Source organism: Mustela nigripes, unplaced genomic scaffold (genome assembly GCF_022355385.1).
Source record: "Mustela nigripes isolate SB6536 unplaced genomic scaffold, MUSNIG.SB6536 HiC_scaffold_148, whole genome shotgun sequence".
Lineage (NCBI taxonomy): Eukaryota > Metazoa > Chordata > Mammalia > Carnivora > Mustelidae > Mustela > Mustela nigripes.
In genome coordinates this window covers 8,891,950-8,914,474 of record NW_026739562.1, presented here as the reverse complement: position 1 = coordinate 8,914,474, position 22,525 = coordinate 8,891,950, and the positions used below count along the sequence as shown (strand labels likewise).

At 56.5% G+C, this 22,525-nt stretch overlaps 3 protein-coding genes across 6 annotated transcripts in view; 2 read left to right on the top strand and 1 right to left on the bottom strand.

Moving 5' to 3' along the window:
• The window catches only part of LOC132008430 (protein kinase C and casein kinase substrate in neurons protein 3), a 7,907-nt gene extending 1,854 nt beyond the window's left edge, over positions 1 to 6,053 (top strand). Inside the window, exons 2-11 of the mRNA XM_059387042.1 lie at positions 1,276 to 1,349; positions 1,607 to 1,696; positions 1,856 to 2,012; positions 2,764 to 2,999; positions 3,110 to 3,265; positions 3,835 to 4,010; positions 4,155 to 4,275; positions 4,435 to 4,571; positions 4,987 to 5,108; positions 5,519 to 6,053. Coding sequence (XP_059243025.1) covers positions 1,643 to 1,696; positions 1,856 to 2,012; positions 2,764 to 2,999; positions 3,110 to 3,265; positions 3,835 to 4,010; positions 4,155 to 4,275; positions 4,435 to 4,571; positions 4,987 to 5,108; positions 5,519 to 5,634 — 1,275 coding nt within the window. The 5' untranslated portion in view covers positions 1,276 to 1,349; positions 1,607 to 1,642 and the 3' untranslated portion in view covers positions 5,635 to 6,053. The remainder of the gene's footprint in view (positions 1 to 1,275; positions 1,350 to 1,606; positions 1,697 to 1,855; positions 2,013 to 2,763; positions 3,000 to 3,109; positions 3,266 to 3,834; positions 4,011 to 4,154; positions 4,276 to 4,434; positions 4,572 to 4,986; positions 5,109 to 5,518) is intronic.
• A 524-nt stretch (positions 6,054 to 6,577) lies between these two features.
• On the top strand, positions 6,578 to 16,166 carry LOC132008425 (ADP-ribosylation factor GTPase-activating protein 2). Its single transcript, XM_059387024.1, has 16 exons — positions 6,578 to 6,851; positions 7,022 to 7,140; positions 7,714 to 7,786; positions 8,306 to 8,437; positions 8,525 to 8,605; positions 9,430 to 9,511; positions 9,764 to 9,820; positions 10,916 to 10,968; positions 11,432 to 11,568; positions 11,666 to 11,797; positions 13,482 to 13,610; positions 13,690 to 13,824; positions 14,815 to 14,941; positions 15,103 to 15,196; positions 15,316 to 15,434; positions 15,876 to 16,166. Exons 1-16 carry the CDS (start codon positions 6,780 to 6,782, stop codon positions 15,894 to 15,896), a joined length of 1,563 nt encoding a protein of 520 aa, XP_059243007.1. The 5' UTR covers positions 6,578 to 6,779; the 3' UTR covers positions 15,897 to 16,166.
• Positions 16,167 to 18,630: 2,464 nt separating this feature from the next.
• Positions 18,631 to 22,525, bottom strand: part of LOC132008427 (centriolar satellite-associated tubulin polyglutamylase complex regulator 1) — a 187,921-nt gene continuing 184,026 nt past the window's right edge. For all 4 annotated transcript variants that reach the window (XM_059387035.1, XM_059387036.1, XM_059387037.1 and 1 more), the window contains 3 exons: positions 22,264 to 22,373; positions 19,647 to 19,710; positions 18,631 to 19,376 (listed from right to left, as the gene is read on the bottom strand). In XM_059387035.1, the coding sequence (XP_059243018.1) occupies positions 19,202 to 19,376; positions 19,647 to 19,710; positions 22,264 to 22,373 (349 nt within the window). In that variant the 3' untranslated portion in view covers positions 18,631 to 19,201. The remainder of the gene's footprint in view (positions 19,377 to 19,646; positions 19,711 to 22,263; positions 22,374 to 22,525) is intronic.

The following is a 22,525-nucleotide window of genomic DNA, read 5'->3' as shown; positions in this document are numbered from 1 at the left end:
TCCTATTAGCTTAGGGCTTCATCCCACCCAGGCCAAGCTTTCTCACTGTTGCTATAGCCAGCAGGTCTCCTGGTCCTTAGGGGGACGTCGTGTTTCTTCCTTCAGCCACCAGCTCCAGGGCCTGAAAAAACACGGACGGGACGCCCTCTGTCAGTGGCTGGGGACAGATCCTCTCCCGTCAGTGACGATCCAATGCAATACACAATATCTAGCCTGACGGAGGGCTCACAAGGGCCTGTGTGAATGGCGGTGGAGGAATGGGGTCTGGGAGACTCTGGAGAAGATGCTTCAGTTTGAGTTTGGAAGGATGGATAGTGGCTTGTCAGCTTGTCAGGAGGGGAGGAGTGTGACAGAGCCCTGCTTTGGGACAGCGGGCACACACTCTGCCCTCCTGGGTCCGGCAGTGTCCCTTGGGCTTGCTCAGAGGAGGAAGCGGTTTCCTTCTAGGGGCTTGAGTCAGTGCTAGGGTAGGGACAGCTGAGCCACTGCCAAGAGGCAGGAGGGGAGTGGCCGCGTGCCACTGTGTTCTCTGGCCTCCAGGGTGGTGGCTCTGGGGTTGGAATCCTCCTTGCCCTCCTCTACGGTTCTGGAGCACACTCTTACAATTGGCTGGTGGCCCGTCGGAATCCCCCATGCTGCCCCAGAGTCTGGGCTTTTTGAGGGCGGGGCTGAGCTACTCATTCCCCGGGGAGGTTTGTGGGACCTCAGTGGATGCTGTGGAACAGGATGAATGCCCTTTGTGACTGTCAGGCCCCTCACATTTGTTGCTTATTGCGTGGTTTGAGTCTGAGACCAGCCCGGGCACAGAAGACCAGGAGGCAGAATTTCCGCCTCACCCGGGAGCCGAGGCTTCCTTAGGAGATGACAGTAAAAGCACTTGTTCAAGCTTCTTGGCCAAGATCGCACTCAGGCCTCCTGGCTCCCAGTCTGCTTTTTCGGGCAAAGGGAGTCACCGGAGTGTGGCCCGGCACCCTCCGATTTGGCCTGGTCTGGTAAAGAGTCGTCTTGTTGTCCGGGGAAAGGCAGAGGGGCCCAGCATGGGCAGGTATGCTCCCCTGTCATCTGCAGCAGGGAAAGGGGGGGCCCTGGGGCCCTCTGCCCACCATCCACCCCCACCGCCGCCTGAGCCTGATCCCCAGCTGGATCGTGTGACCCGCCTGGCATTCTCCTGGCTGGAGTCTGGCGCTTCTGACAGCAGTTGCTATATTGGGGGAGCTGGGCACCGCCCTGGACGCTCCAAATCCCTGCCCTCACCCCTTGGCTTGCTTTCATCAGCTTCAAGGCAGAATCACAGTGGCAGCTTTGAGAGTTGGACATCCGGGCCCCCGAAAGTGATCTCTAGGCCCCAGGTAGGTGGAAAGAGGCTGGGTGGGGGAGGGGGTGGGTAGACTTGAGGCCCAAGGAAGAGCTTTGAAGGGGCCACCCTTTCCCCTATCCCAGCCCCTCCCGGGACCTTCCAGATCCCCCACCTGTGAAGTCCTAGCTCTGACAGTTCGCTGGGTGGTGAGGATAGCCGTGAGGCGTAAGTCCAGGGATAGGAAAGGATCTTTTCCTTTCCCCAAAAATGTACATCTGGCTTCCCTGCTTACTCCTCTGCCCTCCGCAGCACCCATCCGCCACCATTCCGTGCTGCAGGAACGCCATGGCTCCAGAGGAAGACGCTGGAGGGGAGGCCCTGGAGGGCAGTTTCTGGGAGGTGAGCAGCTGGGTCCTAGGATTGGAGGTGGCACTGAAATGCCCACCCCCTCTGCCAGCCTGGGCTCAGCCACCTGTCCCCGGGAGGAGCCCAGCCGTCAGCCCCAGCCCTGGAGGGGGCTTCTCCCCAGCGACACTGCCTTTCTCCTGTCCGCCCCAGGCTGGCAACTATAGGCGGACCGTGCAGCGGGTGGAGGATGGGCATCGGCTATGCGGGGACTTGGTCAGCTGCTTCCAGGAGCGTGCCCGCATTGAGAAGGTCTATGCCCAGCAGCTGGCTGATTGGGCCCGCAAGTGGAGGGGCACTGTGGAAAAGGGTGAGCCGGCACTTGGGCCTCCCCAGGAGCAGAGGGCCGCTGAGGGTGTGGGAGACAAGGCGAGGGAGCTTCTTTTTTGCACCTTTTATGGAAAATTTGAGGATTTCATGTATGCCTTTCCACTGAGCAGGGAAGAGCTTCCTGATTATTCTTGCAGTTGTTAAGAATAACCTAGCTGTTAAGAGTTTGCAAAGTATGGTCGTGAGTTATTTTGATACTTCTAACAGCCCGGTGGTGGAGATGATCTTGTACTACCCATTTTCTAGAGGGGAATCCAGAAGTTCAGAGAGGTTAAGTGATTTGCCTGAGGTCACACAGCTAGAAAGTGCTGAAACTTGAACCTAGGCCTTCCACTCGGGAGCTGGGGATCTTTCCATCCTAACCAAGCTCGTTCTTCCCTCTGAGGCAATAGAGTGTAGTGGTTCATGCCACAGAGTTGGGTTTGCATCTCAGCTGTAATGTTTGGGGCCGTTAACTTGTAGCTGTAATGCTTTGGGTATAAGCTTCACTTTTCCGGGCTGCTTTTTGCCTGTTAAATGTTGATTGTAACAGTTTCCATGGTGGTGGATAAGGATTCCACGAAATGTCCTATATCCACAAGTAGCCGCTGACCTCTTCCTTGTTCCTCTTCACACCCCGCCCACTGGGCCTGGCCCCCACGGCAGCACCTTGGGGTGTGGGGGGCTGGAGGGGAGGCTTGTTTCTGGCTGTGTCCCTGGCCGGGTCCCAGCCCCTCCCCCCCTCCCTGCAGGCCCCCAGTACGGCACGCTGGAGAAGGCCTGGCACGCCTTCTTCACCGCGGCCGAGAGGCTGAGCGCGCTGCACCTGGAGGTCCGCGAGAAGCTGCAGGGCCAGGACAGTGAGCGGGTGCGCGCCTGGCAGCGGGGGGCCTTCCACCGGCCTGTGCTGGGGGGCTTCCGCGAGAGCCGGGCTGCCGAGGACGGCTTCCGCAAGGCCCAGAAGCCCTGGCTCAAGAGGCTGAAGGAGGTGAGCTGGGGAAGGATCGGTCCCTTCCTGAATCCCACCTGGGCTGGGGGGGGGGGGGGGGGGGCGGGGCTCGGCGTCGCAGGGTCCACATTTGTCGCCGTGCGTGCCAGGTTGAGGCTTCCAAGAAGAGCTACCATGCTGCACGGAAGGAGGAGAAGACGGCGCAGACTCGGGAGAGCCACGCGAAGGCCGACAGCGCCGTGTCGCAGGAGCAGCTGCGCAAACTGCAGGAGCGGGTGGAACGCTGCGCCCGGGAGGCCGAGAAGGTAGCGGGAGCCCTCTCTCTCCCTGGCCCCACGCTCTGCCGCCCTCATCGTCATGGGCTACCTGCTCTCCAGACCCTCATTTAAGAGAGGAGCCAGAGAAACCTGATGCTTTCCCCGGGAAAGAAATGGTTCCGTTTCAGGCGTTGGGAGGGTCTCAGGGTTGAGGAGACCTTCCAGCTCCGTTCCTTCTGCTGTGCCTGCCCCCAACCACAAGCTCTCACATTGCCTGCCCTGCTAGAGCGCCCTGTCCTCCCGCCCTGCCTGTCCTCTGCTCAGTTTCCACCTCCTCCATGAAGCCTGTTCTGATTTCTCCCCGCTCCTCGCTCCTCGAGGTGGACCTCATCTCACCCTCCATCCTCACTCCCCAGACCCTTAAAGTGGCTGTGCCCAGGTTGTCCCCTGGCCTGTTCGGCAGCTGGGGTCTTGGATGGCCGGAGCTGGGTCTGCAGCTTAATGGCCGCTAGTGCCCGGCCAGGGGTCTCGCTCCCCGGGCCGTGCTCTGTAAATGTGAGTGGTGTCCCGAGTGGAAGCAGGTCTGGTCCTCACCAGGCCCCTCCTGCCCCACGCAGATGAAAAGCCACTACGAGCAGACACTGGCGGAGCTGCATCGCTACACCCCGCGCTACATGGAGGACATGGAGCAGGCCTTTGAGAGCTGCCAGGCGGCCGAGCGCCAGCGGCTTCTCTTCTTCAAGGATATGCTGCTCACCTTGCACCAGCACCTCGACCTCTCCAGCAGCGAGAGGTGTGGCCTGCGAGGGGGGCCTGGAGGTCTGGGGGTACAGCTGGGTCTGCTCTGTCTCTCCCAGGCTCTGGCCAGGTGGAATGAGTTTCAGGGGGGTACTGGGGCTCCGGGCTCCCCAGGTTGAAGTGGTGCCTTGGGCTTCAGGTTCCATGAACTCCACCGAGATCTGCATCAGGGCATTGAGGCAGTCAGCGATGAGGAGGATTTGCACTGGTGGCGCAGCACCCACGGGCCGGGCATGGCCATGAACTGGCCACAGTTCGAGGTCAGTGTTCCGGGCTGCCCGGGGCTGGAAGGGGCTGCGGGCTCAGCCTGGACCGCAGGAGGGAGGCTGGGGCTCCGGAGGAGGTAGGTGAAGGTCTGAATGGCTCTGGCTACCACCACAGCCTGCAACCCAGCCTGACCCTCAGCACTGTCCCCACAGGAGTGGTCCTTGGATACACAGAGGACAATTAGCAGGAAGGAGAAGGGAGGCCGGAGCCCTGATGAGGTTACTCTGACCAGCATCGTGCCCACAAGAGATGGCGCTGCACCCCCACCCCAGTCCCCGGGGTCCCCAGGGTGAGAGCCAGGAACCTGGCTGTGGGGAGGAAAAAGCTGGGCCCCTGTCCTGCCCTCTTGCCCTCTGTCTCCTTCTCTTCATTCCCCTTACACCTGAACTGGGTTGCAAATTGGTGCCAGGAGCCTCAGGCCCTGCTTAGTAGTTGTCATGATGCCAGTGTTCATGGTGGCTTAGCCTCACCCGCCGGTGCCTGCATTCGTGCTCATCTAGTGCTCATGTCCGCCCTGGGTGGTGGGAAGCGTGCCAGGCTCACGGGTACAAATGGCAGAGGTCAGACCAGGATCTTTAAGTTCTTTTCCACCTGCCTTTCCCAGGGTTCTTCCAGAGGGGGACCCTTTGTCCTGGGTCGTAGACTCTCTGACTAATGGTGGTCCTTGTGCCCTGAGCCTGCCACTGTCTGTCTCCCCTCTGTAGCGGTGGGCAGGATGAGGAGTGGTCGGACGAGGAGAACACCCGGAAGGCTGCCACCGGGGTGCGGGTGCGGGCACTCTACGACTACGCTGGCCAGGAAGCTGATGAGCTGAGCTTCCGAGCAGGTATGCAGGGACCCCTTTCCTGTTCCTTTCCAGGCTTCAGCCACCCTCCCCACTCCTTTAAAACCTGAGCAGGGGTGTGGAAAAGGGAAGCCTGATGCTTGCTTCCCAAGTCCAGTTGTCTGATTCTGCAAGGCTGCTCTGGGTCCAGACTCCAGGCATCAGAGTGTCTGCTCTGGGCCCTCTCTGATCTCTCAAAGTCACTGGCTGGGGAAGTCACCGGCTGGGGCCTGCTTGATGCATTCAGGGTCTGGGGTGGGGTGCTTGCTGACTTTGACCTTTCTTCGCCTCAGGCATGTCTCTTCTCCTAGTTGCGTTCTCCTACTACCTCCTCCCCCTCCTCAGTCCTTGACCCAGTTGCAGGATCGGGGCTGGGCCAGGGCAATGGGCAATGACGAAACCCCTTTCCCCAGGGGAGGAGCTGCTGAAGATGAGCGAGGAGGATGAGCAGGGCTGGTGCCAGGGCCAACTGCAGAGTGGTCGCATTGGTCTGTACCCGGCCAATTATGTGGAGTGTGTGGGGGCCTGACCTCCTGTGACAGCCCTTCTGCAGCATTTCTCCACCCTGCATCAGGGCCCTGCTTCTCTTGGACAGCTGGACCTGAAGGCCCTGGACCATGGTGCCCCTTGCTGCCCTTCTGTCCATTGAGGAGGGAGGAAGTCCTGGGGCCCAGGGTGGGGAGTGGCCTGCATCAAGAAAGGGACTGGTAGGGAAAGGCGGAGTCTAGGCTGAGGGGGAAGATGGGGGAGGTCAGGAGGTGACAGAAGGGCTCAGGGGTGCCCGGGCCTCTCCAGGAATGGGTGGGTCTCCCCAGGAGCTGTGGACCCAGTTCCTGGTCTCAGTGTTTTGGGGTTCCTGGGGTGGTCTTAGGGTGAGTGTAGTTCTGGGCTAGCGGCACTCTTTTGTTGTTTATTCTAGTGTGTATTAAACTTGGAGAAAAAACCCAACACCGTCAGGCTTGTGTGCATCTTTTCTGATAGTCCACCTTTGTCAGGCTGCAGAAAGCATCTGGAGAGAGGCACTCCAGAGCGGGGAGGTCTGTGGGCCTAGAGTGTGTCATGGGCAAAGGTTGGCCAGTTTGGTTATCTGCTCTGGCTGGTATCTGCTCTGGGGACCTTAATCTGGGGTGGGAGGTACTCAAGGTTGGGCCTGGAGTGAGCCCGCCAAGGTTGGTGGCTGGGTACTGAGTTCTGGGCCGGACAGGAGCCCAGCCCGTTTGTCTTCCCGTTCAGGCCGGTGAGATCCCGAGTGCAGGGTAGAACTGTTAATCATTACTCATGCATCGGGAACTTGCCCCAGCCGCGGCCCCTGGCCACCTGCCCTCAGCCTCGCAGCCGTGGCCTTCTGGGAGGTTGCGCCACCTGCCGGGGGTGGCAGGGCGTCCGGTGGCGGTCGCGCGAGGTTTGGGTCCGCCGACGAGCCGTCGCTCCGCCCTGGTTGCGGATTGGCCCCGGCGTGTCGCGGCGTGGGTCCCGCGACCATTGTAGAGACGGCGGCGGCCGCCGGCTCCGCTCCGGTTCCGCCGCTGCTCATTGGTCCAGATCTTGGACAGATCGCCCCACCCCCGGCTGGCGAGGGCGCTGTGGGCGCCCCCTCGGTGCCCCGCCTTCCGCGCTGCGGATTGGCCCGCGACAGGACCCGTCGGTCGCGCTGGTGTCTGGGAAGGAGAGAAAATGGCGGCGGAACCGAGCAAGACCGAAATCCAGACTCTTTTCAAGCGGCTTCGCGGAATTCCGACCAACAAGGTGCGCGAGCGGGAGGCGCGTGGGGTCCGGCGCTAGCGGGGAGGGATTTTCCTGTCTCCCCTGGGGCGTGAGGGAGGGAGAGGGGCGGACGTGGGCTGTTTACCTGGCGTGTCTGCATCCGGCCTCGACTCGGGGCCCCTAACCATTGGCTTATCGCCTCCTTCACCCAGGCCTGCTTCGACTGTGGCGCCAAGAATCCGAGTTGGGCCAGCATCACGTATGGTGTTTTCTTGTGCATTGACTGTTCCGGGGTGCACCGCTCCCTGGGCGTCCATCTCAGCTTCATCAGGTGGGGTCTTCTTGCGGCTACTGTGCTTACCTGGCCGGCCAGGGCTGTGGGCTTAGTAAGGGAGAGTCGCTGCCTCGATTGGACCGCTTGGCCAGGGAGGGGTCCAGTGGCTGCCCACGGGAGGGAGCCTTCTGGGTGGGCCCCTTGCCACATAGGCGGCTTGTGTCCGCGTATAGGTTAAAATTTCCTTCTTTCCTGTTGGTTAAACTTGACACTCCGAGTATTAGTTTCAGGGAAAAGTTAGCTGCATTGATCTTGTTGCTGATCAGTTTGGTCGAGTATGTCTGGAGCAAGACTATGAACTATGAACGTCCTTAAGGGGAAAGCCAAATCCAAGCTTGAGCGCTTGAGAATTCGATCTCCTTTCGGATCTGGACAATAATTACTACTCTTTTGACTAGATAATTGAAGAGCAAACCTTTCATGGACCAGGTAAAGTGGAGGAAATAGGGTGGTGGCTGATTAATGTTTCCTGGGCGCCTACTGCAGCCCGAGGCCAGATGACAGGTATGCGTCTGCCAGGAAGCGTCTCCTGGTATCTCCTGGTGGGTGACATGCAGCCCTTGCACACAGGTCCACAGAGTTGGATTCCAACTGGAACTGGTTCCAGCTGAGGTGTATGCAGGTCGGCGGAAATGCCAATGCGGTAAAGCTCCTTCTTACCATCCTCCCCACCCCCATTCTTCTGCTTGGGTTCTAACTTTACAGTGTCTTCCTAGGAGGCCCTGTCATTATCTCTTTTCAGAGGATTTTCTGGTCTGTAGCAACACTGTACACTATTCTCTAAACCTGGAAATTGGTTTTTCTCAACTGGGCTTCGGATTCAAACTGAACTGGACAGATGTTCTTGGGGAGAGGCTAAATGAGTAGTTGGGGCCTCCACAGTCATCCAGATCTCGTGAGCCTGGATGAAGGATGGGCAAGGGGGGGATGGCATGCTGTCTGCAGGCAGGGCCGAGTGAGGGCTGAGGTGCAGTCAGCTCTCAGAGAATGGGAGGCTGTTTTTTCACAGGCATTGCTGGGGATCTTTGCCTCTGTGAAGAACTGCTGGTGTCAGTAGGGTGTATTTTATCATATGTAAATATTAACCCTCTATTACAAGGGGGGCCTCTTTTGCTCTGGGGAATCACCTGTAGCATGCACTCCTCTCTTCCTTGCTCTCCAGACAGCTTTCTTCCGCCAACATGGATGTACAGCCAGTGATGCCAACACGAAATATAATAGCCGAGCGGCCCAGATGTACCGGGAAAAGATCCGGCAGCTGGGGAGTGCAGCCCTGGCGAGGCATGGCACTGATGTAAGTGCCTGTTCCCCAGGGCGGGGGTAGTGGGGTGAGTGGGAATATTCAGGGCCCTGTGTTTCAAGGCTGTCCTCTTCCTTCTAGCTTTGGATAGACAATATGAGTAATGCTGCCAGTCACTCCCCGGAGAAGAAGGACTCTGATTTCTTCACGGAACACTCTCAAGTGAGTGCCCACAAGGAGTATTTCACATGGTTGTTGCTGGCAGGTGGCTTACTTACCAGGCCAATGCCTTCTGTGATCATGTGGCATGGAGTCCATTCACTTGGTATGAGACCTCAGGAGGGAGTGTCTGCGGCCCACTGCTGGGTAGACCCAGACGTTTCCTCCTCCTATAAGTAGGTGTGCACTGTGCCCATCCTTAGGAATGGACCCCTATAAACTGGGATAGTAGGGAGGAAGAGAAGCTTTTTGAAAGCTCAGGAGGTGTCAGGAGCTCCAGACAACTTTTCCTGGGTTCTTCCTGTGGTTGGGGACAATGAAAGGATTCCCTCCCAGCAGCCCACCTGTGGCAGGAGGTTTCCTGTCTACTGGCATTGGGTGCTGAATTCAGATTCTTAGTTTGATTTCCTGCTCCTTTTCTTAGCATTTCTAGGATGGTGGCTAAGTCATTTAACCCGTCAAAACCTGTGACTCTAAAAGAGCTCTATCTGCTGCACAGGGTTTGTCCTTATTAAGTGTATTTATATGTGAAAGGCCTTTAGACTTGTGCTTGGCAGGTGGTAAGTGCCCAATAGTTGTTAGTTGTTGTGAAATTAGGGCAATGAACTCTGGCTCTAAGTGAGTCCTGGAGGCTGGAGGTAGCTGTGAATTTCTGGTTTCTTTCTTCCATTGGCAATAGCAGCTATGCTTTTACTCACTGGCCTCCAGTCTTCTTTTCGTATGGGCTTGAGGAGCGCCTCGTCCCCACAAGGTACCTATGGGTTCTTGGCACTCCTTGTCAGGAGGAGTGGCTCATTCAAGCTTCTGTGATCTGGCTTGTTTTTCAGCCCCCTGCCTGGAAAGTACCAGCCCCAGACCCAGCAGAGACGCAGCAGCTAGCCCCTTCTGCAGAGATCAGTAGCCTGGCACGTGAGTTCAGTCCAGATTTCAACCAGGTGCCCTGGCATTGGTAGAGGACTTGGGCCTAGGAAGGGGACATCGGACCAAGAGGATTGGAATGTGTGTGGGGGGGGTGTTCCTGTGTTTCTCGGTGGGTTAAGATTCTTCTCAGTCTCTTGGAGGACGTAGTGGGCGTTCCCTACTCATCCCTGTCACCTCCTGTAAGGGAAAGTCACCGCAAGCGTTGTGCTTTACACCTAACTCCCACCATTGCATCCACAGAGCCGGAACAGGGCCCCAACATGGACCTGCTTGGCACCTCACCCAAAGCCTCTCTGGGTCAGTATGCCGCCTGGCAGGTGCAGGGTGACTGGGAGAGGGTGGGCCTCCAGGACTCTTTTCGGGTTTGTTCTTGCCTGGTCGTGTGGACTGAGGTCATGAGATTGAGCATCTGACCTCTCGGGAGTGGGGACTGGGACTGGGTTTGTGGCTGCAGCATTAGGTGCAAGGACTTTGAGTTGATAAAGTGGGTAGCTGGTGGACAAGACCTGGGGTCTGCCTCCGAATGTGGAGCTGGGTCTAGCCGAAGTGTGGGGAGGCCAGTATGAGACTGGACACCTAACCCTGGAGTCTGAGGGCAGATTGGCGTATCTGGTCCGTTTCATGGGACGGGCATGCAGCTCTCACACCTGGAGGCAACACTGTCCTTTCTCAGCCTGTCTCTGGCCTTTCGGTTCTTTTATTACTTTCCTTAGTGTTCTTTAGTTTTGGCTCAGCATTAGAACAGTGTTTGCTGACCTTGGTGGTTCTGTTGACCCTTGGGGGTTGGGGCAGGAGCCTAGCAAATGACTAAAACTGAGCCCATGCGAAGGCTGGCATGGTTTGGTCTGAAGTGAGGCTCTTAAGAGGCCTCTGTGGAGAACTTTGGCCTCTGGGCTCAGGAGCTGTATTGAGGCTCTGGGGTGGACCCCTTGTTAGTCATAAGTCTTTCTCTCTAGAGTCCATGTGTCTGTCACCTAAAGGGGCCCTTCCTGCCAGAGGTAACCAACAGCTGCTTGGGGAGCCCAGCCCCTTGCATGTCAGCTCCCTGCTATAGGAGCTGAGGCTGGTATTTAACCAGCCTGCCTAACCCTGCCTAGCGGTCCTCGTGTTGGTTCAGGGACTGTGACAGTCTCTGGTGCTTTGGGTCTAGATTCTTATCTCAGTGTGCTGGGAGTTGGGAGCCTCGCCTAACTTTGTCTGTCTGTCCTTGGCTTGGACTCTGCCAGTGCCATTGGTTGGGGCTGGTGGGTGGCAAGCAGCCTTGCCTTCCTCTGCCTGAAGCAGTTCTTTGTAGAAGCTCTTGCCCAGAAGCTGCACAGTGTGGACTCCACAGAGCCGCCACCTCTGACCTCCCTTTGTCTTCACTCATGCCCCATCTTCTTTCTTACACAGAACCGAGAACCTCCCTCATTGGCAAGAAGAAGCCAGCAGGAGCTAAGAAAGGGGTAGGTGGAGAGAGGCAGTGTGGTGGTGGTTAGGAGCTAGTGCTAGACAACCTGGATGCACCCCTGACCCTGCCGCTTATTGGCTCTGTGACTTTGGCAGATGTACTTTTATGAACCCTGACTATGAAAGGGCTGTCCAGATGCTTCTCTTTAAGGGGGCCCAGGGAAGAGTCAGTGTGATTGTGCGCATCAGGGGCCTGGCACAGACCGGTCCTGGTCAGCATTACCTGCTGTTCGCAGGCCCTGAGGCCTCTGCTGTGCACAGGGAGAGCCACCTTGTGCCCAACTCCAGCAGAGCCGCTGTTCTCCTTCTTGAGCATGCCGGCTGGGCTCCCTGTTCTTTTACCCTAATTGTTAAGAAGGAATGCTTCCTTTGGTGGTATGGCTAGAGGACCCATGCTTGGGAGGGAGCAGAAGAGTTGTGGTTGTTGGCAAGGCCTCCCTCCCATCCTTCTCCTCCCAGCTGGGTGCCAAGAAAGGCCTCGGGGCCCAGAAGGTGAGCAGCCAGAGCTTCAGTGAGATCGAGCGGCAGGCCCAGGTGGCAGAGAAGCTCCGTGAGCAGCAGGCAGCTGATGCCAAGAAGCAGGCCGAGGAGTCCATGTGAGCGTTCCCCAAGCGGCCTCAGCTCACGGGGATTGGGTGGCTGGTGGGACGGTGAGGACGTGAGCCGGCCTCTGACACGTTTATTCCTCCCAAGGGTTGCCTCTATGCGCCTGGCCTACCAGGAGCTCCAAATTGACCGTAAGAAGGAGGAGAAGAAGCTACAGAATCTGGAAGGGAAGAAGCGAGAACAGGCAGAGAGGTTGGGCATGGGCTTGGTGTCCCGCAGGTGAGACTTAGCTCTGGGGTGTGGCAGAGAAATGTCACCGTTCTCCTGGGAGCCACTGCAAATTCTTCCCAGCAGTTTGGGTTTTGAGGCTCAGTCTTCCCCGAGGCTAAACAGATAGATGGCTTTGCTAATTGTCTGAAAGTGCCTAGTATAGTGCTTGTCACAGAGTAGGTCTGTGCTCATTGTGTTTGTCAAATGAAAGAAATAGAATTGGGTGCTTTTTCGATACTCCCAAGAGGGTAGGATGATGTTGCTTAATGGGGTACTGACAGCACTTTGGTGGGACGTTTCCTTATTTTTTATGAGTTTTTAAGACTTTATTTTTTAAGACTTCCCTGAGAATTGCAAGGCTCTTAGCATCCCTAATCCTTGTCCACTAAACACCATTGCTGCCAGGCACGATAACACCGAGAAATGCCCCTAGACAAATGCTCTTTGCGTCAACAATATTCTTCCTGTTTCAGGACCACTGGGCTTATGTTGCTGTGGTTTTCTTAAAAACAAAGCAAGGACTACAAACCAGTTCTCTTACCCATTTTGTTTGCTCTGCACTAAGAGCTTGCATCTAGAGATTTCAGTGGTACTAGACTTTTGATCTCTCTTAAAAGCCAGAATGTGGGACAGCACCGGGCCCTGGGGCTGCTGTCCGGTCTCCCGGTGAAGAGGCAGCGTTGGGCGAGTGGTGCTAATTCTTGGTGCCTCGCTCTCCTCCTGTGTCTTCCTCCACAGAGGCATCTTAAGGATTAATTTCACTTAAACTCATTACAAAATATCTACAGCTTTCAGCTGGCAGAACCCTGAAGATGAATGTTGTACAGTAGGGTTTTAAGTAGGGTAGTCTGGATTTAAGTTAAAGATTCTATTGCATTGCAAAAAAAAGAGAACTAAAGTCCTTTCTGGGCTTAAAATGTGATGTTTCCCTGATTAGCTGTGTGTTATACAAGCAGCACATGGAAGGAAATGGAGTTACTTAAATCCAGCTGGCACGTGCTCTGAAAAGATTAAGCAGAAATAGCCAGCCTTATCTTCTTTCAGAGAAGTAGAGGATAAAGGCACAAAATACTGAATTTGGAATCAATAGTTCTGTGTTCAGCCTCTAGTTGTGCCAGTTATAAGATGTGTGGGCTTTAGGCAAGTTGCTGAGCTGCTCGGAGTCCATTTTCTCACCTGCAGAAAGACATAGTAATACCTTCTGCGCGGCGGTGCCGCACTTCAGTAAATCAGACCACTGGCGGAGCTCACAAGCTCACTATCGCCAGGATTGCCGTCCAGTATTCTGTTTTTAAGGGAGATCGAAAGTCTAGAATTCGTCTTTGATTCCACTAGACTCCGTTTCCTGGTTCTGGGGCATTTGTGCATCTTTTCCGTGTGGACATGTCAATCTTGGCAAACGATGTGGCCCGCGGTGCAGCAAGCCTGTTGAGTTGTTTTTAAGGACTGAGAGCACTACTGTTTGATGCACGTCATTAAAGTAAGAGGCGGACGAACAGTCCTTTGCCAGGGAAGGCCTGCTTTGAGAGAATAGCCGACGTGCGGACAGTCAAGGGTGTCCTCTGGCTGTGCGTGGCCCCGAGCGCTCCCTGCGGGGTCTGGCCCAGCCTGGGGCTCAGGCCCGGGGAGAGGACTCTCCAGTGGTGCACCGCCGCTCACAGCTGCTCTTGGGCGGCTCTGCTTGTCCCCACAGCTCCGTCTCTCACTCGGTGCTGTCTGAGATGCAGGTGATCGAGCAGGAAACGCCCGTGAGTGCAAAATCCTCCCGCTCGCAGCTCGACTTGTTTGATGATGTTGGTACTTTCGCCTCTGGACCCCCGAAGTAAGGCTGTTGTTGGGGTGCAGACTTGGCCACCATGTTCCTCATCAAACTTTTCTGAGCCACTCTTCCGACTCACCAGGTACAAGGACAACCCCTTCTCCTTGGGGGAAAGTTTCAGTTCCCGGTGGGATTCGGATGCCGCCTGGGGCATGGACCGGACGGAGGAGAAGAAGCCAGAAGTGACCATCTCCAGCATCCGGCCTCTTTCAGAAAGGTGGAGTGGGCTAGGGCAGCACCGCCCAGCAGGATTTTCCTGGGACGGGAATGTGCTGTGTACCTGCTCTCTGCCAGGTGGCGGGGTCGGGGAGGCTCCTGAGCTCTTCACCCGTGGCTGGTGCGGCTGAGGAGCTGGGTTTTTAATTTAATATTAGTAAGTTTAGCCACTTGTGGCTGGTGGCTGTCAGGTGGTACGGGAATCAGGCTTTGGTTTGAGCTGTGCTTTGTCGTCACAGAAGGCTTAGCAGCTTCTTTAGTTCAGGGTCTGTTTCTCTGGTGTGAGGGTCCTGATTTTATGCTTTAATCCTGACCACCCGGATTTATGGGTCTCTGGTCACCATGTTACTTTTTTTTTTCTTTTTTCTTTTTAAGCTTATTATAATCTGGGCAAGATTTAACTGATGAATGGCTTGCAAATCATTTGTAAAATAGGGACATAAGTAGTGACTTCACAGGGTCCCTGGAAGAATTAAATGTAACGAAACTTACAAAGCACCTAGGCCAGGGTCTGTGCATGTCAGTGGGAGATGGGAGTGACCAGACACTTATGTCCACACTGGGAGGCTTTTGAGGGTGAAAATGCCAGAAGAGTAGGTATAAACTCAGATGGACAGAGTCATATGGTCACCCTAGTGTTAGGTCAGTCGTCATTTGGAGGAGACTGGCAGTAGTGATGTATCGATGTCCTAGACTTTGATGACGCTCTAGAAGTTTGGGGCAGAAGATTGGTCCCCTCTAAACTGCATGTCTGTGCGGCCTGGCAGAGGCACCATAAGCTCTCTTGTGCCCCGGCTTCAGTGTGGGGAAGAGAGGGATCTCGTCCAGGAAAGAGGGTCCATGAGTCCCAGGGCCACAGCCAGATGGGGCCACAGTGAGCAGCGCGGGAGGCCACTGGCACTGTTTGCAGTCTCTGTTAGTAATGGGATTAGTACGACTGGGCTCCAATGGTAATGGGAAGGATCAGAGGTATCCCACATCCACCCCGCAGAGTCACAAACAGAAGGGAGGTGGAAAGCCGGAGCTCAGGCCTCGAGTCCAGCGAAGCGCGCCAGAAATTTGCAGGAGCCAAAGCCATCTCATCGGACATGTTCTTCGGGAGGGAGGTGGATGCTGAGGTAAGTGGAGTTGTTGGTTCTGAGCCTGGAGGCAGCAGGTGGGGTGGGAGCTTCCTACTTGTGGTTGCTTTGGGCTTTAGCACCGAGTGGTCTCGGCGGATAAGGAGTTTTTGAGTCTTCGGCCAAAACATTCCCTAGGCCTTCCTCTTTCCTCACCACAGCACGAAGCCCGGTCTCGACTCCAGCAGCTCTCAGGAAGCAGTGCCATCAGCTCTTCTGACCTCTTTGGGGACGTGGATGGGACTCATGGAGCAGGTAGGGCTGCACGGGTAAGGTGCACACTGGGCCTGGCCCGTGAGCGGGACTGGAAGGGCCTGTGGGCTGGGAAGTGCTGCCCTCAGGGCTCTAAGCCCCCCTTTCCCTTGCCTTTACAGGTAGCGTATCTTTGGGCAACGTGCTCCCCACGGCGGACATTGCCCAGTTTAAGCAGGGTGTCAAGTCTGTGGCCGGGAAGATGGCTGTGCTGGCCAATGGTGTGATGAACTCTTTGCAGGTGAGGCTGGGGCTCTTGGGCCTGTGGCAGGAGGGTAAAGCCACAGAGAGTCGTCCTGGGAGGTTGGCCTTTACCACTTTCAGACACTGCGGCTGGCCAGCTCCTGAGCCCAAAAAAGAGTTTTTTCTTTTCCTGGAGGGGCAGCTTCTCTCCTTTGAGCTGGGTGCCGGGCCTGGGCCGCTCCCTGAGAGGATGCCGTGCCTGCACTGGTTTCTCCGGCCTTGTCACCTTCCCCTTCTTTCTCCTGCCTCCCCAGCTTCAAGATCAGGCAGGGCTTCCCCCTTGGGATCTGGCCACAGCCCCTTCCCTGAGTCACAGAGATCTCTCTGCCCTAGTGAGATTGGAGCGCGATCCCCGGGGTACCCTAGTCCTGCCAGAGTGGTGGGGGTGCTGCTGCCAGCGAGGGGCTTGGACTTTGTTTTCTTCTTCCCCCATGTCCAGGATCGCTATGGTTCCTACTGATCCAGGCGCCACGGCTCAAGCATATGGTGGCAATAGCTGCAAAACCCCCATGATTCCAAGGCCAGGGGCGCTTGCCTTGTGGAAGCTGGGGAGGAATTGTTACTTTATGTGTTGTGTGTGAGTTGGGTGGCTTTTGAGTATCTCGGGTGAGTGGGGATGGGCAGTTCCAGCCTTGACCTCTGCCTGTAGACTGAGCCCTCTAATTCTCCTCCCCTCACACCACCTGGCCCATGTGCTAGACACTGTCCTTTGATCCTGCCCCCCCCCCCCCCCCCCCCCCCCCCCCCCCCCCCCCCGGTGCCCCCCCCCCCCTTTTGCCCCCCCCCCCCCCCCCCCAAACCAAGCTGCTGCTCCCTTGTCTGGCCACGCTGGGAGCGAGGGGAGGAGTTCCCTCAGGCGAACTTCTGCTGGGTCCATCCCTCCCCCAAGTAGGGAAAGTGAGACATATAAGGCTTTTTTGCCAGCTCTAGGATCCTTCCAGGTTGTCCGGGGTTTGGCCCCCCTCCTCTGGAACCCATGGGCAGGTCTAGAAAGAGTTCTGTTGTGGACCAGCCCCCAGGGGAGGGAGGCTCTGGACTTGCTGCTCTTGCTGCTCCAGTGGCCTCTTCTGCTGCCAGGAGATGGCAGGGGAGGGGAAGGACCTTCGTCCGGGCCTTATTAAGGGCTAGAAACTTGACCCAGTACCTAAAGGTTTTACTTGGGATCAGACTGGAGGCCCGAGTGGTCGTGTCCTGTCTCACCACCCCTTTTTACAGTGATCACTTGAGGGATGCTGCTCCTGAGTGTCTCGGAGTCCTTCCATCCCACCCGGTGTGGAGCACAGGCCCCTCTGTCCCTTCTTCCCCTGCTTGGTGGCCATGCTGGGTCTCATCTGCCCTGTGCCCTGCTCTGGATGCTGTGAGTGTAATGCTGGCCAAGGAACCAGAGGGCATGAGGGACAGAAGCAGGCTTTGGGGGCTCAGCTTTCTTCTGTATCATCCTGGTCTTAAGGGGGGCCTGGACAGCATCCCCCCTAGTGAGAGCGTGAGAAACCGAAAGAATTGCAGGCCTTGTCCCCTGGCCGTGCACTGTGTCATCCCCGGTGCCCTCTCCCCCTGCTGTGCTGCCTGTTTGGGCCCACCCTGCCCACTGGGGGACAGGGGATGGGCTCCTAAGCCACACAGACCATTCTTCCCTTGCCCCCTCCCCCAAAGGGACTTGACTTTCTTTCTGGACTGTTTGTATTGAAACGGAGTGGTGTCAAATAAATCCTTGGCAGGGCCCTGGGCCGCTCTTGGTCTGAGTGAAGTCGTGTCCTTTCTGGATCCCGTCTCCCTGCCCAGTGCAGGCCCCTGGCTCACTCTCTGGGCTCCCACCGACATGGGTAGGGCGATGGTGCTGAAGCGGAGGGCATGCTCTCCGGGGCCTCCAGCTTGTCTCTTCTCTGAAAACCAAAGGCCCCTGGCTCCTCGGCCCTGTGCTGCCGCGAGGTCCAGTGCAGCCTCGACCTCACCACCCTGTTGCACGCGGAGGAAAGAGCTGGTATTAGTTGGCCATTTGACTCCTCCAGTGAGCCGTACTGCTGTGGGCAGGCGAGCAGCCGAGCAGCCCCGCACCTCACCCCAACAGGAGGCTTGACTGGGGTGTGTGTCTCAGGGGAGTTTAAAGACTAATGAAATCTCCAGCCTTAATGGAACCCTTTTAAATCTAGGGAGAAAAGAATGTGTGTGTAGAACTCCCAAGCTTGGTAATCTGTTCCCCCAGTAGAGGCCTCTGGAGTATATCTGCTACCTTAGGGGTCCTCAGGGTACAGGGATAAACCATTGATCTGGGAGACAGGATTAGAAAAGAGGGGCCATGGGCTTTAAGCCCTCGATTTCCAAAGTGCGGGTCTGGGCCTTCCAGCTCTGGAATCACCTGGAGTGTTGATAATCCAGATTTCTGTGCCTGCCCCCGCCACCCCAAGCCAGAACTTGGTCACTTGTATCGTAAACCAGCTCCCCAGGTGATTGCGATGCCCACCGGGATCTCTATACCACTGTCAGTCAGCCGGCAGCTGGAGTTGATGGTGGGCCTGGGGAGTTTCCAGGGCTTGGGGCTTCAGTGGGACTGGAGATCCCAGTCCCCGGCCTGGCTCTGCAGGCCTTGGGGAGCCAGTTCCTGAAACTGTCGGGGAGGGGGGGGGCTGGTCTGGGCAGAGAGGAGACCAGGAGAATGTGTGTGCCCAGTGTGGTGACCCCCATCCTAGGAGGCAGCCTGTTCTGCTTGGGTCTCTGGGTGGCTTTTACTTTCTGGACGACCCCTGGCCCATTCAAGGAAGTTGAAGACCACCAGTCTTTACCTTCCTCCAGTCTTGGCTGGAAGCTTCTCTTCCTCAGGCCTGTCATTCACAGCCGCATCCCCGTTGTCCCAACCCTGAGCAGGGGCTTAGCAAACATTTTAAAGAAACTCTGGCTAGAAGACTGCAGTGCTAACTGTATGAGGCCAGGGTCTTCAGAGTTACGAACCTGGCCTTGAACCCCCTGAACTTGTTTTCTGAAGGCCCATTCCAGCTGAGAGCACCTTTGAAAGGTTGCTGGCCTGTGCAGGAGGGGAGTCCCTCTTGGCTCATTATCTGATGCTGGTGTCCAGGCTTGAGTGGCCCCCCGGCCCCCACCTCCCAGTCCTGCCAGAAGAGCCGGGACTCGGCACCAAAAGTGCAAACTCGCCCCTTCCCTTCACCCCCTCCCCAGTCTAGTGGCTTTAGATTCACCACTTATCAGATACAAGGGACTTTATTCATTTAACATGTTGAACTGTTAGACACAGAGGGGGCTCGGAGCAGTTTTTGGAAGTGGACTTGTCTTCTTGCAGCCCTTCATCCTATCGTGCCAGTGGCTCTTCCTCCAGCAGAAGGCCACCATGTGTATGTCCACCCTACACGTGCACCACAGGTGGCGCCCTTGGCCATACGAGGTCCTGCACCGTTATTCATGGTCTCCCCTGCCCAAGGTTGCTATGAGAAGAGCACCCTTACGTGGTGGGGACTGTCAGCAAAAGTCACTTTCCTGATGGCCTCTGCTCAGTCTGCTGTCAGCTTGGGTCGTGACTAAAGTGCAGAGGCTGACAGGGCCAAGGAGAGTAGACTGTTACTTTTCAGGGTCCCTGCTTGACTTGGCAGATGATACTGGAACCCCTCTGGCTGGTCTCTGGGCTTGGGCTGTTATTCAGGCTTTTCGCCAGCAGAGGGCAGCATGGCATGGGGGTGGGGGAGGAGGTTGGGTGGGAGTCCCAAGGGCTGGGTGGGAGCTGGAAACAGGTGCTGTGGATAGGACCCTTCAGATGCCTCAAGTCTCAGACTCGTCCGTCTCTTCAGTGGAGCCATCGCTCTCTGCTTCCACCTTGCGGCCGTGATGGAGGGGTCTCCAGGGAGAGCCAACCCGGGGAGGGGTCCGGGAAGGCAGGCAGCCGGCCTCTGGGTTGGCAGTGGCCGAGTTGACCAGGCCTGGGATCTGGGCCAGCCTGAAGGAGGGAAGAAGCCCAGAGGGCAGCTGGGGGCCTCCTGTCTAAAGACCTGGACCTCCACGTTCGCTCTTGCATTTGGATGAAACCATGGGCTCTATTCCCAAAGGACTCAGAGAGAGCACCTCAGGCCTCTGCTGGAGCCCAGACCCCTGACTGACTGGCGTGTTGCACACATTTTGCTGTGTGACCCAGAACAAGGCATGGCCATGTTCAAGGGACAGATGGCCTCCCCCACAAGGGGGCAGCATTTCCCCACTTGACACTTACAGCCGTTCTAGCTCCTCATCCATGGCTGGGTCGTGCATCAGGTCCCCTTTGTCAGGCAAAGCTCCTGCGAAATAATCGGGGGCCACAGAAGTAATCTGAGTGTCTTTCAGGCAGGCTCCGGTCAGACAGTTCCCAGCAGGGGGCCCTCACCTTCAGGTCTACCTGCCTTGCTGACCCTGGGAGGGCTCATCTAAAAGATCTGAGAAGTGCTCTTTCTAGAATTTTTTTTAAAATTTGAGCACAGTGGACATGGAATGTCTATTAGTTTCTGGGGTTCACCATCTCCATTTCTTATGCTGAGCTCACCACGAGGGCAGCTACCATCTGTCACCACACAACGTTATTACAGTGTCATTGATGATAATCTCTGTGCTGTGCCTTTTATTCCCATGACTTGTTCAAGGGAAAGAGCTCTTAAGAGAAGTTTTAATTTAAGAGAACTGTTACGGGGGCAGGAAGTTGTGGCTACTGCTAGATAAATTTAGTGAACTCACGCCTACCCTCTTCAGGTTGGGGCAGGAACCACAACTATGAGACGTCCCCACACCTCAAGGTCACTGTACACACAGGGCTGTCCCCTTCCAGGACTGGGTGGTGGGTTGTAGGCTGGTGCTGGTGGCTCAGTTCCTTCCTTGAGGCCCCAGGTACTGGGGGCCAGAGATACAGAGTATGTCCAGCTAATCCCCCAAATCAGAAATTAGCCAGTTTTGTGTCCCCCCAGATCAGAGGGAGCCCACTTCAGAGAGAGTATGGTCAAAAATGCTGCCTCAGCTCCTCAGAGGCTCTGAGCAGCGAGAAGAGCAGGCTGGGTCAGAACCGGACCGAACTCTTCTGCGTGGCCAGGAGCCGCCAGGCCGGGAGCAGCCCCTGTCTGCCCGGCCATGACTCTCTGAGCTGGTTTTCTCAGCTACAGACTAAACCCTGTCTGCCCGGCCATGACTCTCTCTGAGCTGGTTTTCTCAGCTACAGACTAAAGGGAAAAGGCAAGAGGGGGTGGTCTGGATTCTCACTGGAGCTGATAACAGTGGAGGGCAGGTGGAGCTGAGGTCTGCAGGTTGTTGAGGGAGAAGCTTGCTCGTGGTCAGAATGTCGCTCTGGCAGCTAGCAGTGCTGTCTGTAGAAAGCCTCAATCTTAAACTTACCCATGTGGCTTTAGTTCAAGTCCCTGCTTTTCCAAAGCATCCCAGATGATGCCTCCTGGCCCGCTTTTGCTGTTAGTGGTTTTCAAACTACATTCCCCGAGCCGCCTCATTTTGTGTGCGTGCGTGCGTGTGTGTGTGAGTGCCTTGAGGACTAAGGGAACAGGGCAACCCCTCTCCACAGCTGGCTGTGCCCCGAGTATCTCAAGACGGCTTTCCTCACACTGGAGATGCGGGGGAGGGCAGATGCCCCATCTCCCACTCGACCCAGCAGCAAGAAAAGTGGTGGACGGAGTGATCGCCCTTTTTAAAACCCTAGAAAAAGTGAGGGCACGAGGTTGTCCCGGCTTGATCCTGTACTAGTTGCTTTTCCTTTTCCTTCCTATGTGCTGACTGGTGGAAGGGGAGGGAGGGGGCTGAGTTACCCCGGTGTGAAAGGAAACATAAGCCAGTCCCACCCGTTGCCCCCTCACTCCTGACTTCTCACTCCTGTTGGCCTTTCTACTCCGGTCCAGTCAGCACCCTGGGCCACCAGCATCACTTAGTTCAGGGGTCCCTAGAACTGTGCACACCCAGAGCATCAGTTCAGCAAAAGGACGCTGCTAGGCAGCCTGGTGCCTCAGTGGGTCTCAGTCAGTCCTGCTGGGGCTTGCACTCCTGCGTGCATCCCCAGCAGGCTTTGTATCAGGAAAGACCTAAAGCAACTTGGCCTACTGCGGTTAGCATTTAAAAATGTTCAGTTTCCTTCCCTGACGTCCTTCTCTCCCCTGGCAGAAGGAAGGGGAGGCTATGTGTGCTTTGGGACTCCGGAAACAGCACACCCGGATACCTCTGGAAGAGGAAGACAAATAACCCTTCCAGCTCCGCAGGGGGCTCTTCCCATGGGGCAGCAGCAGGTGTGAGAGGGAGAAGAGCAGCGTGGGCGGAGAAGGCCGACCAGTAGGAAGAAACGACAGACAGGAAAAACTGGGCCAGCGCAGGCCTCTCCCCCTATTTTTTGCTCCTTTTCAGATTAATCATTTTTGTCCCCAGCTGGGAAAAAAGGCTGCCTCAGACACACCTTTGCCCTGCTTACAAATGGGATTCAGGTTTCTTTGATATATAATCTCCAAAGCCACTGAGTAAATAGCCCTGTGTCTGCCCAACCTGCAGGCCACTCCCCAGAGCAGAGCTGGGGATTCTATGGGGAGGGGCTGGGCACACCCCTGCCACAGAGAGGCTGCTTCATGTTGGGGCAGGGACTTGGGTGGGGAAGGCTGTCCCTTCCCACCGGAGTGTGAGAGGCCCAGGAGGGCACGGTCTCTGTTGTGCACGTTCTGGCTCCCCAGGCCTCCGAGGCTGACCTGAGAAGTCAGGGCGGAGATGGTGATGCCCCCTCCTGCATGGACCATGTCTGCCAATAGCCCCCAGCTCCTACGTGGCTTAGGAGGAGGAGAGGGGAGGAGAGGGGAGGCTAGCCGTGGCGGGCTCTGGCTTACCTAGGGCTTGATTGATTCCATGATGCTTTGAAAGAGCCACAAGGAATCCGTAGAAGGTCAGTCTCTGAACGTTGCTTAGTACCTCTTTGACAAGTGCTGGGGGTGGACAGCTGGGAAGGAGAATGCAGAGGCTAGCTTCAAAGACCAGCAAGTCCGACTGCCATCTTTTTATCAGGACTGAGGGACCCGGTCTGCTCCGGGGGCCCTAAACCCCTGGGGGAGCATGGCAGATGTCCAGAAGCAAGGGCTTGACTGGTAAGAG

What these genes read in the sequence shown, in the direction of transcription:
- LOC132008425 (XM_059387024.1), top strand. Translation starts at nt 6,780, where the DNA reads ATGGCGGCGGAACCGAGCAAGACCGAAATCCAGACTCTTTTCAAGCGG. An exon ending in AAGCAGGCCGAGGAGTCCAT is followed by an intron (nt 11,569 to 11,665) that starts GTGAGCGTTCCC and finishes ATTCCTCCCAAG; the next exon opens with GGTTGCCTCTATGCGCCTGG. An exon ending in TTCGCCTCTGGACCCCCGAA is followed by an intron (nt 13,611 to 13,689) that starts GTAAGGCTGTTG and finishes CCGACTCACCAG; the next exon opens with GTACAAGGACAACCCCTTCT.